The 20,428-nt window shown below is 37.6% G+C and overlaps 1 protein-coding gene across 1 annotated transcript in view; it reads right to left on the bottom strand.

Moving 5' to 3' along the window:
* Nucleotides 1-14,296: 14,296 nt before the first annotated feature.
* Nucleotides 14,297-20,428, bottom strand: part of HMGCS2 (3-hydroxy-3-methylglutaryl-CoA synthase 2) — a 28,626-nt gene continuing 22,494 nt past the window's right edge. The window contains exons 9-10 of the mRNA XM_074263241.1: nucleotides 18,611-18,758; nucleotides 14,297-14,783 (exon numbers count right to left, since the gene is read on the bottom strand). Of these exons, the coding sequence (XP_074119342.1) occupies nucleotides 18,652-18,758 (107 nt within the window). The 3' untranslated portion in view covers nucleotides 14,297-14,783; nucleotides 18,611-18,651. The remainder of the gene's footprint in view (nucleotides 14,784-18,610; nucleotides 18,759-20,428) is intronic.

Genomic DNA, 20,428 nt, shown 5'->3' with positions numbered 1-20,428 from the left:
CTGAGCACTTGTTCTAAGTATAGTCTGCTCCCCTACCTAAAAAGCTCCCATATGAAAATTGTGATTTTAAACAGGTTAGGGGACAGCTCCACTTTATAGAAGGATTCTGTGAATTCTTATAATTAGAATGTCAGCCCTGAGGGAAGTCTCTAATGAAGTGCCACGGGTTTTATCTCTGTTAACATATTGGTGACTTGGTTGAAGACACTGATGATTTGCTTATCAGGTCCTACCAAGGTAGAGAGATTAATAATGAGGAGCGACTGTAGCTGAATTTGAAGTACAGGTTGGCTGCAAGGAGATGGGTTTATTACCCAAAGATCCCAAATTTTGGGATAAGAATTCATTATTTAACAAAAACTGCTGGGAAAACTGGAAATTAGTATGGCAGAAACTAGGCATGGACCCACATTTAACACCACATACTAAGATTAGATCAAAATGGGTCCAAGATTTAGGCATAAAGAACGAAATCATAAATAAATTGGAGGAACATGGGATGGTTTACCTCTCAGACTTGTGGAGGAGGAAGGAGTTTGTGTCCAAGGGAGAACTAGAGACCATTATTGATCACAAAATAGAACATTTTGATTACACCAAATTAAAAAGTTTCTGCACAAACAAAACTAATGCAAACAAGATTAGAAGGGAAGTAACAAATTGGGAAAAAATTTTTACAGTTAAAGGTTCTGATAAAGGCCTCATCTCCAAAATATACAGAGAATTGACTTTAATCTATAAGAAATCAAGCCATTCTCCAATTGATAAATGGTCAAAGGATATGAACAGACAATTTTCAGATGATGAAATTAAAACTATTTCCACTCATATGAAAGAGTGTTCCAAATCACTATTGATCAGAGAAATGCAAATTAAGACAACTCTGAGGTATCATTACACACCTGTCAGATTGGCTAAAATGACAGGAACAAATAACGATGAATGTTGGAGGGGCTGTGGGAAAACTGGGACACTGATGCATTGTTGGTGGAGTTGTGAAAGAATCCAACCATTCTGGAGAGCAATCTGGAATTATGCCCAAAAAGTTATCAAAATGTGCATACCCTTTGACCCAGCCATACTACTACTGGGCTTATACCCCAAGGAACTACTAGAGAAGGGAAAGGGTCCTGTATGTGCCAAAATGTTTGTGGCAGCCCTTTTCATAGTGGCTAGAAGCTGGAAGATGAATGGATGTCCATCAATTGGAGAATGGTTGGGTAAACTATGGTATATGAATGTTATGGAATATTACTGTTCTATAAGAAATGACCAACAGGAGAAATACAGAGAGGCTTGGAGAGACTTACATCAACTGATGCTGAGTGAAACGAGCAGAACCAGAAGATCATTATACACTTCAACAATGATACTGTACGAGGATGTATGCTGATGGAAGTGGATTTCTTCAACATAGAGAAGAGCTAATCCAATTCCAATTGATTAATGATGGACAGAACCAGCTACATCCAGAAAAGGACTGAGAAATGAATGTAAACTGTTATTTTTACCTTCTGAATCCAATTCTTCCTGTGCAACAAAAAATTCGGTTCTACACACATATATTGTATCTAAATTATACTGTAATATATTTAACATATATAAGACTGCTTGCCATCAGGGGGAGGGGGTTGGGGGAGGAAGGGAAAAAATCTGAATAGAAGTAAGTGCAAGGGATAATGTTGTAAAAAATTACCCATGCATATGTACAGTCAAAAAATGTTATAATTATAAAATAAAATAAAAAATTAAAAAAAAAAAAAAAAAAAAAAAAAAAAGGAGATGGGTTTATTGCAAAGGGCAGCTCTGGAAGACTGTCTCCCTTTGCACTGGAGGATTTCCTATAGATAAGGACAACCCCCATTACAGAATTCCTTGAAGGGTTGCTGGACCGATGTCCATGGTTCTGAAATTGTAACCCAATATAAGATCCGTGGTGTAGAGAAGTCTCATTCCTTAAGTATTTAGAGAAATGGATGGGGGGGAGGAAGTGAGCCCCTTCTCAAGAACCAGAGCAGGGAATCTAGTGACATCTAAGAAGAGAGAACAACTTTTTCCTCTCTGGGAATCACCTAGCTAGATGTTAAAGTCTAATAAGAGACATAGTTTCTAATAAAAGACATAGTTTCAGCTAGATGTTACAGTGGCTTGAATAAAGGTCCTGTGATGTGCCACAGTTCTCTTTAATTGTTCTGCCTCAGTTTCCTTAACTTTTCTGCCTCAGTCCCCTTAGTTGTAACCCCCCCCCCCTCCGATTCATTAAGAATGAGAGTCACTTGCTCTAAGATTATAAATTGTTAATGTAAGACTCAAGATAAGGAGGAGTTCAGACTTCCTGGCTCCTAACTCCTTCTGTCCTCAAGAATTTATGGCACTAACCCCCTCTAAATATTCCAATCTGGGATACCTCATTGACATCTTTACTTCTGTTTATTCAGACATCCTGACTCTGGCTTCCTAGTTCCCCCTCCCCCTTGTCAGAACCAGATTGATAGTCTGTTCCCACTCTTAATGTTCTCAGTCTACCCCTGTAGATGAGCCATGTGTGCATATATATCATTGAGAACTCACATTCACCACTGGATATTTTGAGATAAGAGTCCTGTCCAGTCAATCAATTAAACTCTCAATTAATATAATATTAAAAACTCTCTAATCTCTATCTTGCCTCAGTGTCTCTGGCATTACACTTGGAATCAGGAAAATTGGATTTCAAATCAACCTTAGACACTTCTTAGCTGTGTGATCCAGGACAAGGTCCTTAGCAACGCTGTCTGCCTTAGTTTCCTTAACTCTAAAATGGGGAGAACATTAGCACTCATCATCCAGGATTAGATAAGATGATATTTGTAAAGTGATTGGCATAGTAACCAGCATGTAATTTAAAAAAATACTTATTTTCATTTTCTCCCTTTTCCCTCTAAATTCACAGAGCTCAGCTAGGGGAAAGTAACCAGCTTCCTCAAAAGAACAGACCTGTGGCAGAGTATGGAGCCCAGTGTGGTGTGTAGAAGGCAGAGAGTTAAAGATGGAACTCAAAAATGTGGAGGCCAAATTTCCCTTGATCCTTTTTTTTTTTTTCCTGGAGAGTGGGGGAATAGGGCAATCAAAAAGATTGTGAATGGGAACTTTCAGAAGGTGGAGGGAGATGTTTGTTACTGTTGTTCCCTTTGTGTTTCAGAAGCAACTGAGTGGAACAATTCCCCTGATATGAATACTGCAGCTACCAAAATGGGCTGTTTTCATAACAACAGTAACAATAGCAGCTAATATTCTGTGTAGGGCTTCAGGGTTTGCAAAGCATTTTTGCAATTATTAGCTCACTTGATGCTCAAGTCATTAGTCTTATTTACAGATGAAGAAAATGAGGCAGATTGAGATTAAGTGACTTGTCCAGCATGATACAACTAGGAAGTACTTGAAGCAGAATTTAAATTCAGGTTTTCCAACTTCCAAGTTTAGCACTTTGTTATTATAAACCATCTAAATCACTTAATATCTCTGTGATTTAACAAGTGGTGAAGAACAAAGGTTGGGCTTGAGGGTTAAAGTGGGCTTGCTTTTGGGGAATTGTTGAAAGGACTTAATAGTGGGGAACCTGATCCTGACTTTGGTGGTGAGAGAGTTGTTTATATTACTAATCAAGGAACTGTGACATGAAATGAAGTTGATGTGGGTAATCTTGGGCAACATTTATCCATGTGACATATAGGAATTTAAAAGGATCAGATGGTGAGAAGGCTTATTATGCTTGAATGATAGACATGAAAGCCTTTCTTTGTGACTTGTTTTTATCTTATCTTATTCATTCATTTATTTATTCATTTATATACTTTTTGCGAAGGCAATTAGAGTTAAGTGACTTGCCCAGGGTCACACAGCTAGGAAGTGTTAAGTGTCTGAGACCAGACTTGAACTCAGGTCCTCTTGACTTCAGGGCTGGTGCTCTATCCACTGCACCACCTAGTTGCCCCTTGTTTTTATCTTTTGGGAAGGAGCCATTGCATCCAGTTTTAAAGCAGGGTTCTGAGATAACACTAGGTTGACTTGGATAGATTAAGGTGATGCTGGGTGGCAATGAGTCTTTAGAATTTATTAATACCAAGAGAGAGCAGCAGAACCTATCTGGGTTCTACAAGCACTGCTTATAAAAGAAGCCTGATGTCAGTTGGGAAAACCCACAGTCCTGGAACTTTCCTTCTCTCTCAGCAAAAACCTGGAGAGTCCATCTAAGGTAGAAATTAATAGACCAACGCACCTAGTCTTTTTATTGGGGAAAAACTGTAGGATCACAGGGATCATTGGGCTTATGAGTTCTGAAGGTTTTTCATGATGCACTTCTCTCTCTAACATATATTTGAGTATCTCTTACATATTTGCATATGTACATACATATATATATGTAGGAAAAAGATGTTCAAATATATGTACACATATAATAATATATAAATATATATAATATATATATAATAGTATACTATTGTTATAAAACCTCCAAAAACCAGATATTTAATTTTTTAGATTAAAATTTCATTATTTATTTATTTTTAATATTTTAAAAAATTGTTTCAAATTCTCTTCCTTCTTCTACCTCCTTCCCAACTAACCAAGAAGGCAAACAGTATATTATCATTTATCCATGTGAAATCATACAAAACATTTCCATTCTGGCCTTATCACACATGCAAAAGCAAGAAAGGTAATTTTTTTTTCCCTGAGGCTGGGGTTAAGTGACTTGCCCAGGGTCACACAGCTAGGAAGTGTTAAGTGTCTGAGACCAGATTTGAACTCAGGTCCTCCTGACTTCAGGGCTGGTGCTCTATCCACTGTGCCACCTAGCTGCCCCAAGAAAAATAAAATTAACTTTAAAAATAAAAAAAATGTAAAATTATACTTCAGTTTACACAAAAATAAATATTTTTAAAAGGTGAGCTGAAGATGAAAAAATTAATTGGACCCTTTACTCAGTAGGAAGCCTCTGACATTGAGTGAGTAGAAGAAACATGGTCAGACCTGGGCTTTGGCTATTGTGTGAAGGATAGGATAGAGTGAGTAGTGACTTGAAATAAAAAGCTCAATTAACAAGGCAATAGATGAATTAAGAAAAAAGGTGATGAGGGTCGAAGTATTGATAAGAGAACTTGATGAATGCTGTGGTAAAATTCTAGTTATGTTGTATCTGTGATGTCTGCTCCTGTCAAAAAGATCTCTCTAGGGTGTAGTGCTTTTCAGATAAATTTTCAATTCCCTTTCTTGGCAAAGTTCTCCCTAATCTGATATTCAAGGCCCTCCGAACATCTCGTATTCTGTTGAAAAATTCTCAAATGAATGTATGTGATGTTATATCACAGTTTCAGTTTTGCTCTTATTCACTTGTTAGCTTGCCTTTCATGAAGGCAGAGACTATCTATTTTATATACATTTGTCATCTTCCAGGAGAGGGGAAATTCAAGAATTATGGTTTTCCCAGCTGGAATCAGGCTTCCTTTCTAAGCAGTGCTTGCAGAAAACTTAGGTAAGTGGCTGCTGCCCTCTAACAAATTCTAGAGGCTCATTGCCACCCAGAACCACCCTAATCAATCCAAGTCAGTCTTTTTCTTAGAACCCTGCTTCCACTGGATGCAATGTCTCCTTCCCCCAAACATATAAGCAAGTTGCAAAGGTTTTTCTGGACACAGTTCGATAATCACAAATGTTTGTTGAATTAATGATTGTAGGGATATGTGATATTCTTGACAATTATACTGATTTGGTGAGTTCTTTTTGTGCAGTGTGAACACTATCTAAATACCAATGGGCTAGATGGTTCTCTTCCTGAGCCAAAATTTGACTCTTGGGCTTTTTTGGCCCACTGATTCTACTCTGCAATCTACACAGAAAAAAAAAATCTAATTTAATGCCCTTTCCTTATAGCTGTAGTTTCATATTTGAAGGCAGCTCTGGCGTGGCCCATAGTCTTCTCTTACCCCGACTGATCCCATTTTGATGGCTCTTTGGGGAGAATCAAGACCTCATCAATGAGGGATCTAATGACCATTCCTCTCCCAGACTCTTAAGAGACCAGTCAGTGACTTATCAGTTTCTGGATTCCTCAACACAGACTCCTGCTTGGGCCTTGGCCAGTATCATTTTTATTTTGACCTTGGGTTTCTTTCCCTTCAGGGGACCACCAGGACCAGCAGAAGAGTTTCACTTACAAGGAGGGGAGAAGGGAGGGAAAGAATTCAGAATATACATCCCCGGATATACTGTTTGGGTTTTTAAAAGTAATTTAAAAAATATTTTATTTCTTCCAATTACATGTAAAACCAATTTTTAACATTTTTAAAAACATTCTTAATTCTGAATTCTTTCCCTCCCTTCTCCCCTCCTTGAAAGCAATATGACAAACCAGAGCTTCTTAAAATTTTTTCTCTTGATCCCTTTTTGTCTAATAAATTTTTACATGATCCTGGGCATATAAAATAGGTATATAATTCACTTACTGACAATAAATCATAATTTTGCAACCCTACCTTCAGTCATGAGACTTCCATATGGGGGTCATGAACCATAGTTTAAGAAGCTGGGATATAGTGCATGTGCAGGCATGCAAAATTTATTTCAGGGGCAGCTAGGTGGCGCAGTGGATAGAGCACCAGCCCTGAAGTCAGGAGGACCTGAGTTCAAATCTGGTCTCAGACACTTAACACTTCCTAGCTGTGTGACCCTGGGCAAGTCACTTAACCCCAGCCTCAGGGGGGAAAAATATTTCCATACTTGTCATGTTGCAGAAGAAAACACTGACCCTCCCCAAAATAGAAAGGAGAAAATTAAAGTTTAAAAAAAATCTGTATTCAACTCCATCAGTTCTTTCTCATCATCCATGGATAGCATTTTTCATCATAAGTACTTCAGAATTGTCTTGGATCATTGTCAGATATACTGTTTAAAAGGGTGACAGCAGAGATAAAGTAACTTGGAATCTTCTCACTTTGTGAGTGTTTCTCCTGTTTTCTTCTTCCTCCTTCCTTGCCTCTTATGGGTAGAAGTACTCTTAGGGCTTATAGGTCTTGGTAAATGAAGGGAATCATTTAAACTCCTTCTTCCTCATTTCACATCAACTTCTTTGGAAGCCTGACTCTTTCCATACTCTATCCTCCTTTCCCCAGAACAGTGAATTTCTTGCTTCTTTTCCCCAGGTTTCTTGGCAAAGGAAAGGGCACTATCTTGCCAGACTTCCGACTTGTTGGATGGGGACTCCTGGCATGTGATGGGCATCTCTCCTTCACTCCCCACCCTTGGCACAAGGAAGCAGCATGTGACAGAAGCCTTTCAGTTCATCTTTTTATCTGTTGGATTTAGTTTTTTTCTGAAGCAAGCTGGCAAGATCAGCTCAGCAGTGTAGAGGAAACCCAGCTCATGAGTTGTGGTGTTTTCCCTGGACCCTGGTAGTAGTTTCCATCATTGCTCACACTCTCAAATAAAGCCTTCACTGTAGTTTGAAAATAACCATCCAATAAATTATTTCTTAGAAGTTAGCCTAGTGTCCTTGTATTTCATAACATAGGAAAGGGTCGTAGGGTATGAGTTAGAGCTATAAGGGATAGTCATATAACTCAATGCCCTTCCATACTCACAAGGAAATAGGACAAAAAAGTTAAAAGTGAGTTTTCCAAGGTTCCATAGGTAGTAAATGGTGGAACCTGGATTTGAAATTTTGAACTATAATTACAAATCCTTTTTCCTTTGAGCCAGCAGTGAGGCAACAGTGTTGGCTTGGTAAGAGAAGGTACCTGGAGATGTTTTTTTATTATAGCTTTTTTATTGACAAAACATAAGATTGGGTAATTTTTCAACATTGACCCTTGCAAAAACTTCTATTCCAACTTTCCCCCTCCTTCCCTCTACCCCCTCCCCTAGATGGCAGGCAGTCTCTTACATGTTAAATATGTTAGGTATATGTTAAATCCAATATATGTAAACATATTTATACAGTTATTTTGCTGCACAAGATTTAGAAAGAAGGTAAAAATAACCTGGGAAGAAAAACAAAAATGCAAGCAAAGAACAACAGAAAAGAATGTAAATGCTATGCTGTGGTCCACACTCATTTCCCAGTGTTCTTTCACTGGGTGTAGCTGGTTCTGTTTATTACTGATCAATTGGAATTGATTTGGATCCTTTCATTGTTGTGGAGATTTTTATATTTCTTATCTTCCTGTCTCATCATCTTTATTGTATTCCAGAACAGAGGTTCACAACCATTTTTATCAGTCCTACATTGAAGACTTATGGATCTCTTCTCCAAATCATGTTAATATATTTATTTTGGTTCTCCTGACTTCTTCTTCTCCTGCTCCCTTCTTTTCCCAGTAATGAGTTTCTCCCTGAACTTTCATTTTGAAGAAGGATCCAAACTAGTCAGCTAACACTGTGTGGCCCTTATAGATGCCCCTCACCCATTTTCAGTTTCCTGTTATGTAGTATCTTGCTTCATTAGAATGTAAGCTCCTTGAGGACAGGTCCTTTTGTATATATCCTAAGTGCTCAGCAGTGCCTAGTGCATACTAAGTGCTTAGTAAATGCTTATTGCTTGCTTGATTAAATGCATAAAATACATAGGATTACAAAGGAAGCCAAGTATATTGAGATAAATGTATAGTTCCATCCAAGTTTTCAAAAATTTCTGAAATCCATAGACCCGAAGTCCATGGATTTAAGATTAAGAATCACTTTTCTAGGAGCATTATATTTTAAAGGGATGAACTTTCAGAGATATTATCCCTTGGCACTTCCTATGTGGGAACAGAAGTATGAAAAAAAATTTTTTTCACAACAATCATAGTGATATAAGACATTGGTATTTTAAACAAAGAGCTTTTGAAGAGAAGAGAATGGGAGAAGGGAGCTGAAGGAAATCTTATAATTGTATTGAGTAGATGCATTTCAAATTTATGTTATCTAACTTCAACTGGATTCTCACTGAATCAAATCAGTCCTTTATTCCTCTCTAAGAGCTGGAGAAGAAAATGGCAAACCACTCCAGTATCTTCACCAAGAAAACCCCAAATGGGATTATCAAGAGTTGGATGAGACTGAAACAATTGAACAAGTGATTCCTACCTTATCTTCCACAAACTCTCTCTCTCTCTCTCTCTCTCTCTCTCTCTCTCTCTCTCTCTCTCTCTCTCTCTTTTCTCTCTCTCTCTCTCTCTCTCTCTCTCTCTCTCTCTCTCTCTCTCTCTCTTCTCTCTCTCTCTCTCTCTCTCTCTCTCTCTGTCTCTCTCTGTCTCTCTCTCTTTCTCTGTATATATATACATATATATGTATATATATACATATACATTTATATATGTATATATATATATTTAAAATTTTTTTTTTTTGTGAAGCAATTGCCCAGTATGAGCTAGTATGAGTTAAGTATCTGAAGCCAAATTTGGATTTGGTTCTCCTGACTTCAGGACTAGTGCTCTATCCTGCTGCTCCCAGAAGCTAGTCCTAATCTTCTCTATACATTCATTAAAGTTTGTAGTTTTTGATTTCTCTTCCTCCTTATGTCTCCATAGGGATAATGGATTTGCCCCAATCTATCCCCACTAACCTAGCTTGTGTATTTTCCATGTATTAGGTTGAATCAATCAGCCAGTCTTTCAACAAGTATTGAGCTATTTATTATTTATAATGCATTGTGATAAATATGGGGTTTATAAAAAAAAGCAAAAACATTCAAAGAGGGGAAGAAAACCTGGAAACTCTGTACATACATATATATACACATACATAATATATACATACTATATGTTTACATATATGTATGTAGACACATACACATACATGCATACATACATGTACACAGTTTCCAGGTTGTTTCCCCATATATGTGTGTGTCTATACATGTGTCACATACATATACACACATATAGTCAATGGGGTCAAGACAGGCAATAGAATTGGGGGAGGACAAGGAAAGGCCCCTTGCCTTTAAGCAGATTTAAGCAGAGTCTGGAAGGAAGTCAGGGAAGCCAGGAGGAGGAGTTGAGGAAGGAGAGCATCCATCCATGGAGGGCAGGTAGGAGACAGTGCGATCAGCAGGAAGGCCAGCATAGAAGGAAGGAAGGTGTGAGGAGACTTCAAAGGTAGAAAAGGACCAAATTGTGAAGATCTCTGAAAGCCAAGTGGGAATTTTTACCTTTGATCTTGGAGGTAATAGGGAGCTATTGAAGTTTATTGAAGGGGGATAGATTGGAGGAAAGACTTGAAGGTGGGAGATTAGTTAGAAGATTATTATAACACAAATAAATATCCTTCTCCTTTGATCTGGCTATTCCACCACTAGGCTTGCTATGCCATAAGGTCGTTGATATTGAGAAAGTCTCCCGGTAATACAGTATAGCAGAATATTTTGTGATAGTGTGAAAATAAAGATGACATTAATTAGGGAATGGCTGAACACATTGCGGTTCATGAATGTAATGGAGTATTCCTGTGCCGAAAGGAAGAATGAATGTAATGAATACAGAGAGGAACCTGATATTGGTGAAGTGATTTTGCCTAGATCTCTGCCCTAATCATTGGTCCCAATTATCTCAGACTTTTCCCCTCACTCAGAATGGCAGGACACCTTACACAAGGACAGGGAATGGGGTGAGGAGGCTTTTCTCAGTATTTGTTGTTCATTTGTTTCAGATGAGTCTGATTTTTTGTGACCTCATTTGGAGTTTTCTTGCTATTTCCTTCTCTAGCTCATAGAGGAGGAAACAGGTAAACATGCTTAAGTGACTTGCTTAGGGTCACACAGCCAGGAAGTATCTGAGACTGGATTTGAATTCAGGCCTTAGATCTCCAGACCCAATGTTTTCTCCATTGTACTACCTAGTCACCTCAGTTCTGAATATACCTGATTCTTATGCTTTTCCCCCAAACCAGAGATTTGTGGCAGGTAATGAGATTTTACTTTAGCACCTTAAGATATTTTCACCCACACTGGCCAGAGTGGAGGGCTTGTTAAAACAAGGTACCTGTGCTTTCTCTCCTAAAGATGTTCACAAGTCCTCTTCTATAAGAACTTAATAATAGTTTCATTTGCATAGAGCTTTTTTCAGGCTTGCAAAGTGCTTTATGTACATTAACTGATCTGTTTGTCACCACTATCTAAGATCATATGCCGTTTTTCTCATTTGATAGATGGGGAAACTAGGCAAACAGGGCTAAGTGACTAACTAGGGTCATACAACTCAGTAAGTGGGAGGCAAAATTCCAGCTCAGGACTTCTTGGCTCAATTGTAACAAGAGAAACCAAATCTGTCTGATTTGAGATATTTTACAACCTCAACTGAGGCTCCCATTGTAATAAAGATTAGAGGACAGCCATGTTTTCTGTATAGTTCGTGTCATATCGAAACTAAGTACACATTGGTCCTTCCATAGAAACAATTATACATTTGGAAGTCACTTGGAAGACCACATAGGCTAACATGAAATTCCCTCCAAATCACCCCCCCCCAAAAGGTCATAAACATTATTTACTTGACTATATCCAAGGCAGATCATATCACTTTTGGATTGATTTAGGTGATAGAAAGCTTTTCCCTTTTGCTAAACTAAGATTTCATAACTTCTTCTGCCAAGAAACTAATTCTAATTTCATATGATGGCCCTTTGAATATTTTAAGACCAGGTTCCTTCCTGTTCTAAATCCACACACCTGTGTTGTCATCCAGTCCATATCTCTCTTAGTGGGCTCCTAAGAGTCTAACCAAAAAGTTCCCTAGTTTGTTATATTGGTTTGGCTTATATGCTTTGTGTACTTACAATAAATATAGAAGAATGGAAATGTGTAAAAATAACTGAAGAAGTAACAAAAGACTAATTTCCGGTCAGTGTGAGATTTGGGAATGGTTGGGATTTTGTTACCTTGATTTATGAAATTGTACTATTTATTATCAGAGGCCCATGGTGTTATGCCACAGTCTCCTTGAGCTGTTCTACCTCAATTTCCCTGCACTAGTTTCCCTAAATTGTCCTGACTGAGTTTCCCTGAATTGTTCTATCTCAGTTTCCTTAACTGTTCTGCCTCAATCTCCTTTTGTAACCCCCCCCCCCAGGTTCATTAAGACTAAGGACCATTTGCTCTAAGGTTATAAATTGTCAATGTGAGACTCAAGATGAGGGGAAGATCAGACTTCCTGGCTCCTAACTGCTTCTGCCCTCAAGAATTTATGACACTGCCCCTCTAAATATCCCAGAAGATAAGACTATCCCGGATACCTCATTGACATCTTTACTTCTGTTTATTCAAACTCTGGCTTTTAGTAAGAATTTATAGCCTCCCCCCATCCTGACAGAACCAAATGGTTCTGTTAAAAAAAAAAACAAAAACAAAAAAACCTTCCTGCTCTTTTCTTTCAAAGTCATATAAAAGAGATGGGATTCTCACATTTGTAACTGGATACTTTGAGATGAGAGCCTTGTCCAGTCAATTATTCTCTCCAATTAATAAAATATTAAAAACTCTCTAGTTTCTATCTTGCCTCAGTTTCTCCGGCATTACATTTGTTATTCCATAAATCCATTTTAGAGACTCAGGATTACTCTCTTACTCTGACTTCTACAGTCTACTTGTTGCTAATCCCTTCAAACCATCTGATGGATGAGTTTGTGACCAAGGGGCAAATTGCTGCCTGATGTCTTTAGGGGCCTATAAAATCCTTCTTAGGCTAGAGTTCCAAGTTAACAGACTGAGGTCTTATGGTGAGATACTTTTTTATCTCTTGGTGAGGCCAGTGGGTAAAACAATGCATGGGATAGACCTTCATGAACATCTTTCACTCAGGGATCAAGTTAAACTGTAGGTCTAGAATGACTCTTAGAATCTTCAAAGCTTTTTCCCCAGAATAGAAGGAAAATTATGGGAATTGCTGTACAATCTAGAGTGGTGATAGGTGGACTGGTCCCAAAATACCCTGTTCAGAGGAAGGAGCAATGAGGGAAAAAATAATATATGAGTTGGAACAAGCTAAATTTTTTTTTTTGGCAAAGCAATCAGAATTAAGTGACTTGCTCAAGGTCACACAGAATATTCCCAATTCTTGGAATTCCTGTTGTCAAAATATACTCCAATCTGAAGAATCTGGAGACATTCAGGGATTTGAGAAGTAGGGGATTGGACTAGATGATCTTGGATATTTCAGATCTGAAATATGCTGAATGTATGTAATACAATTTTTATAATACAATAAGGGAAAAGGAAGCAGTGGAATTAGGAGGAGAGGGAAGGAGAGACAGAGGAACAGATGAAGCAAGACATATTTGTGTCAGGATTTTGGCTTCCCTTGAATCTCTGTCTTTGTACATCTGAATTCCAATGTCCGGAATTTCCTGCCTCCACATCTTCACTTATCGAAATTCTGCTCTTTCAGTGCTTTTCTTCTAGCATGATAGATGTCTTCAAGGATTTTAAGGGATGCTATTTTGGGAGAGGAGTTCTTCCCAATGGAAGAACCAAGAGCAATAATGGAAACTTGGGTGGGATCTCAGTCAATATCACCTACCAAAGAGAGATTCCCAAATGGAATGGGCTGCCTGGGGGAGGTGATGAGGACCCTCTCTTTGGAAGTCTTCATTTAGATAATGAATTTCCAGACTTTCTCTGTTCATAATACCCTCGCTGTCTTGGTAATTTTTTTTTTCATGGCACTCTTCATCCAAAAGAAATACTTATATTTCTATGTGTTAAGTAGTTAGGTCAGAAATATAAATATTCTTTTGTGCCCCTGTGAGTTCACTTTGACACTATGGGGTCCTAGATGTAGAAGACTATAATGTAATGGGAATGTTGATGGACTTTGATAGACTGGGATTTGACTCAGGTACCTTCTGGTTCTAAATTTTTCTGATTTTCACATACTATTTTAACTTTTTCTTCTTCTTTCTTTTTTCCCCTTCTGCTTTTTCCCTTTTAGTCTGATTTTTCTGTCCAAACATGGTCCATAAGGAAACATATAAAAATGAGTGTACATGTATAATCAAAAAATTGTTTCTTACATGTAACTGGTAAAAATAATAAAAATAAAAAATTCTCTGATTTTGAGAATCCTTTCTTGATCTTGTCCCCTACTCTCTGCCCCTCTATCTCATATTTCTTCTGCTGCTTACTATCTCACATGTTTATTATGAGGAAAGCACTTTGTGAACCTAAAAGTACTATATGTGTTATTATTCTTTTTCAAGACTCTTACTTTGCCCTCATTCTAACTAGTAATGTATTTATTTGTATATATGCCCTATCTCTCCCTATTAGAGAGCGAGTTCCTTGAGAGCAAGGAATGTTTTTATTTTAGAATCTTTCTTCCTAGACTGGTAACCTGGCACATAGTAGGTAGGCACTTAATAATGCTTGTTGAATTGAAAAGAATACAGTAAAGATTTCTCTCAAAGAAGAGTTACTCTCCTGGGGATAAATGGTAGATTTCACTTTGTGTCTTCCATCTTTGTCCCCTTCACTAAGGGGTCCTTTGTACTTGGCTTCATCAAAGTGCTTCATACACAGGGGATGTGTGTGTGGGTGCTGGTGGTCTTCAAAGGGAGAGGGCTAAGAAAAGGCTCTGCAAGTCGTTCATCACCAGAATGCATTGCAAGCGAAAGCTCCGTGCTGTGTGCTCATGTTGATTTGGTCCAGCCCATGCGGTGCTTTGACAGTTGAGGGCAGATTTTTGCTGCTGGGAGCAGAAATGTTGGCTTTCTGTATTGCTCATGATCGGTATCTCCTGAAGCCCACTTCATCCTGTGCCTGGATGGGCCTGGAGAAACAGAGGGAGAGAAATTTAGTCTTGTGGTCTCTATAATCACCACCCAGGAAGCTCTTGCCTTCTTTGAAAGCAAAATGACAAAGCTAAGGGACTGATTTTCACCTTGACCTTTCCCAGTCATAGCCTCAGCTTGTGTTTATAGATTTCTGCTTTCCTGTTCTTATGTCATATGGGAAGAATATGAGGTTGGTGATCTGTTGGATTCATACTCTCCCTCAAAGCTGGTCAGAACAGCAGGAAAGCTGCCTTAATATGGATCCATGCAACTTTTACTAGCTCTGCAGAACAGAACAGAGCAGGATGAACTTTCATTTGAGGTCCATGGTCTTTAAAAATGGATTTGCATAGAAAGTTGCCCAAATTTGGGGTGGCAGAAATAACAGTGAGCAAGTTGGTGCTTTTGGGTCAATATCAATTCTGACAAAGGCTACAGTCAGAAAGTCCATGCAAACTAAAAAAGTCTTAGGGCCCACCAACTCTAACATCACCTTACAGCTTTGTTCTCTCAAATTCAAAGTTCTATTAATCCAATCATGGATATAGGGTTACTGGAGACCTCCGAGATACCCTAAAATAACATTTCTCAGACTTTTTTGAGTCTTAGGACCTCTTTACATTCTTAAAAATTATTGAAGACACTTTTTATTTATATCTCTATAGATATATTTATATATACAGCTATATAAAAATCTATTTACCTGTCTATATTTACACATATATGTCTATATAGCTATAGAAATGTATTTACATATGTGTATATATATGTGTGTATGCGTTTATAGAGGTATGTATGTATATCTATACTTCTATAAAGATTATGAGATCCTAATTGATATGTGAGATTCCTTTTGGGGTATATGAGGTCTCTATTGGGATGAAAGTCATAATAAGGACACAGTGTCCTGCAAATAACCTTGTGTGAGCTAGGGAACTTATTCAAACTGATCAGTACATGGCCTTGGGTGACTGGACATCTAACCACCTGCTCTGATGTCTGAGTCCTGGGAATGGATCCAATACCCAGCAGTAAATCAAAACATTAGACAAAGCACACTAATAGATGCAATGATGATCTATAGTTTCTCCTCCCTTTGTTTGATTTCTATAATTATCACGGGGCTTTTGCGGGGCCTTTGCAGGCATTGGAAATCCATTAGATTATCTGATGACCCCAAAGGTAAGTTGTCCATGTGATTATTAAACTACTTATGTAATCATCATGAAGTTTTCTTTGGTATCATATTTGCCCCTTTGGGAGAGATGTCCCTTTGCTGGAGGAAGCTTGGAACTCCCCTGGGCAGGAATTCCAGACTCAGCAGAAATATATTTACTTATATATCTACATACCTATAAAGACATATTTCTATTTATATCTACACATCTACATAGATATATTTACATATTGTTCTTCAGAGATTCAGTCATATCCAACTCTTCGTCAACCTATGAACTACAGCAGGCCAAGCTTTTATACATACATGAGCTTTTCTTGGGAAAGATACAGGAATGGGTTGCCATTTCCTTCTCTATGACCTGTCCATCTTGGGTATTCCTGCATGGCATAGTTCACAGTTTAATTGATCTATATAAGCCCTTTTGCCATGACAAAGCAATGACCAGGAGGGGATATCTATCTATCTATCTATCTATCTATCTATCTATCTATCATCTATCTATCTATCAACCATCTATCTATCTATCTATCTATCCATCTATCTATCTATCTATCTATCACCTATCTATCTATCTATCACCTATCTATCTATCATCTATCTATCTATCTATCTATCTATCTATCTATCTATCTATCTATCAATCTATCTATCTATCACCTATCTATCTATCTATCTATCTATCTATCTATCTATTTCTATAGATAGATATACATATAGATATGTATAGATATATTTTATCATATTAGAAATGAAAATGTCTTAGTATTATTAATATGAAAATAGTTTTGACCTTTGGGATGCTTAGAAAGAGATTTGGGGAACCCCATTTTGAAAGCCACTGGTCTACACAAGTATGAAAGTACACACTTCAGCTAAAAATGCTGACGTTCTGATAATCACTTACTTAGTTCATTAAGAGCCAGTGTTCAACTATTCAGGGATTAGTTGTCCAAATACTCTTTTCTTTCTCCATCAATACCACCCAATCTTTGGATTAAGAAAATTGATTATCTTGTAATTCACAAAGGATTAGAATAGGACTGAAAATATTTAATATGGGGAGAGTTTTAGGTCATTTTTATTAGAAATCCTTATATTCTGTTTTGCTTTTTTGGATGGAAAACACATTAATTAACTAATGGATTATGGGTATCTGGCTCCAATCAGTCTCCAGTACCTTTGTCTCCAGGGTAAATGCAGGCCAGATTATGCTTGCCTGCTGACGAGAATTTCTCCATTTTTCCTTCAAAGAAGCTTTCATCTTCTCTGTAGTAGACACAGGGCATTGCAAGAACATTGTTATCATTGTTAAGTTGTTTTCAGTTGTGCCCAACTGGCAAAGACAGTGGAGTGGTTTGCCATTTCCTTCTCCATTTAATTTTACAGATGGGGAAACTGAGGCAAACAAGGTTAAGTGACTTGTCCAGGGTCACAGCTAGTGTCTGAGGACGGATTTGAACTCAAGAATTTGAGTCTTCCTAATTTCCTAACTCCAAGTTCAGTACTTTGTGCTCTATGGCACCACCTAGCTGCCCTTTGCCTTAGCATGTAAACAGAACCATAACTAGGAATATATATATACCTGGAGTAGTCTCTACAAACTACAGTGGAGCAAACAGCAAGAAATACATTTTCAGTATAGGTGGATGGGCGACCTGTCAAGACACTCTTTAGTGGTGCTGAAGCAGAGTCTCTAGGGACATTGGGGTATTTTAATAATAATAATAATATGTATATATATATATATATATGTATGTATATTAAAGAAGGGCAAGACAGTGCAGATTTTTTTTAGCCAATTATTGCCAACTAAGTACCAAACTAATTTTGGATGGACAGAAAATGCTGTTATCCCTCTCCCCAAAATTCAATACACTGGCACAAAGTCCTGGTTACCTCGCCCTAGTGATGCCATTATATTCTACATTAATCAGTCCCATGTTTTCCTAACCCAAGTTTCTGTCTCTGAAAGTGACATCAAGGAATGTGTGATCAAAAAGTCTGATTATTCTTCACAAAATCAATGTCAAGGGATTTGGATAGAAAGTAAGATTGGATCTGTGAGTTCATTTGTGATTCACAAATCATATGGATGTGTGATTTCACATTTCATGAATTCATGTAATTTGTGAAACTCATGTGGAAGTTTCAGAGAACTCCCACATGAGGAAATTCTATCCACTGTCCCAGGTTGTCACCTTCTGTATAACCCATAGTCTTAAAACACTGAGAATGTGTGACTTTATGAGGGTCATACAGCTAGTGTATGGCAGAAACAGAAAAACCTCAAATATCTTTGTTTCCCTTGTGAATCTGCCACATAGGAACACATTCAAACCCCTTTTGGGAAGCTGTTTTATTCTCTTAGAATAAGGTGTTCCTTAAGTTGGTAATCAGGGAAAGTAGCCTTTCCATTAGAGCAGATGGGGACCAGCTTGTCCATTCCCTTTGTCACCTTATAAACTTTGATCTTATCCCTTTTCAGACTTATTCTTTCCAGGATGAAGAGTCCCAGATTTTCTTCTGTACTTCCATACTTTGCCCATTCCCTTTTTTCAGCCCAAGCATGACATTTTAGGGGCAGTGCTTAGAATAAGACATAGCATCCCAGATAGCACTAAAACATGGTTCTGTTCAACAAACCTGATGATTCACCACAGGCAGCCTGGTCCACCTGTTCCTCCTTAGAGAGGCCGCCTTGCATACTTGCGGCGATGCATCCCATCCACTCGTTCAAGGTACCATGTGCCTGGGAAGAGGTTGTTTACATCACCAGGAGGAGAGAAATTCACTGGGAGGAGAAAAAAAGAAGAAACATTATACAGAATTCTTTGGGGGATTATGGGAATAGGAAGGACTAAGAATTTGTTATAAACCCAAAGTGGAAATAAAATTACTCAAAAGGTTTTCTTTTTTTTCTTTTTTTCTTTTCTCCATTAGAATGTAAACTCCTTGAGTGCAGGGACAATTTTTGCTGTTCTTTTTATGTCTAGAATTTGGCTTAATAAATGCTTGTTGACTGAATGAATGACCATTTAATGAAAGAATCAAAGCATCTGCTGTATCATTGCGTGGTACGGTACAAAGAACATTATATTTGGATTCAAATCTTGGCCCCTCACTAATAAATCAGTAAACATTTATTAATATCATAGAAATTCCAGGATCTTGGGGAAGGACTGTGGTAATTCAATTCAAGTCAACCATCATTTATTAAGTAATACTATACATATAATGTAGTATAATAGATAGAGTACTGGGCCAAGAGTCAGGAACTCATTTTCCTGAGTTCAAATTTGACACTCAGACATTCAGACTGTGTGACCCTGGACAAGTCTCTTAATCCTGTTTGCCTCAGTTTCCTTATCTGTTAAATAAACTGAAGGGAAAAAAATGGCAAACTGATCCCGTATCTCTGCAAGAAAACCCCAAATAGGGCCATGAAGAGTTAACTGAATCACAAAATCATGCAAGGCATTGTGCTAGGGGTAAAGTAATCCTATAGGGCTTCAATTTCTTCATCTGTCAAATAAGGGAATTTTAATAATAATTATTATTATGATAATTAACATTTGTAAAGGTCTAAGAAGGCATATATTAACTCAATGATCTTTACACCATCCCTATGAAGTAAGTGACATTTTTATCCTTGTTTTATAGATGAGGAAAGTGAGGTAGACAGAGGTCTTCCCTAGTTCACATATCTAGTAAGTGTCTGAGGTAGGATATGAATTCACATCTTCCCAATACTGTCTCTATCTACTGTGCTGCCACCTTGGTGATTTCTAAAATCTCTTCAATATTATGATTTTAGATTTTGAAGGCCATATAGTTATTACTGCTGTTCAGTTGTTTTAGTCATGTCCAATTCTTTGTGATCCCATTTTTAAAATAGCCTTTTATTTTTAAAATATATGCAAAGATAGTTTTCAACTTTCACCTTTACAAAACCTTGTGTTTCAAATTTTTCTCCCTTCCTTCTTTACCTTATCCCCTAGAAAGCAAGTAATCTAATATATGTTAAACAAGTACAATTCTTTTAACATATTTCCACAAAATGCTGCACAAAAAATAGATCAAAAAGGGGAAAATGAGAAAAAATTAAAAAAAAAAAAAGGAAACAACAACAAAAAGGTGAAAAAACTATGTTGTGATATACATTCAGTCTACACAGTCCCCTTTTTGGATGTAGATACCTCTCTCCATCACAAGTCTGTTGGAATTGGCCTGAATCACTTCATTGTTGAAAAGAGCCAAGTCCATCAGAATTGATCATCATATAATCTTACTATTGTAGTGCATAATGTTTTCCTGGTTCTTTTTACTTCACTCAGCATCAGTTCATGTAGGTCTCTCCAGGCCTTTCTGAAATTATCCTGCTGATTGTTTCTACAGAACAATAATATTCCATAACATTCATGTACCATAACTTATTCAGCTATTCTCCAACAGATGGGCATC

Source organism: Sminthopsis crassicaudata, chromosome 4, assembly GCF_048593235.1.
Source record: "Sminthopsis crassicaudata isolate SCR6 chromosome 4, ASM4859323v1, whole genome shotgun sequence".
NCBI classification, from domain to species: domain Eukaryota; kingdom Metazoa; phylum Chordata; class Mammalia; order Dasyuromorphia; family Dasyuridae; genus Sminthopsis; species Sminthopsis crassicaudata.
Note: the sequence above shows the minus strand (reverse complement) of the source record. Positions and strands in the feature narration are given on the sequence as shown.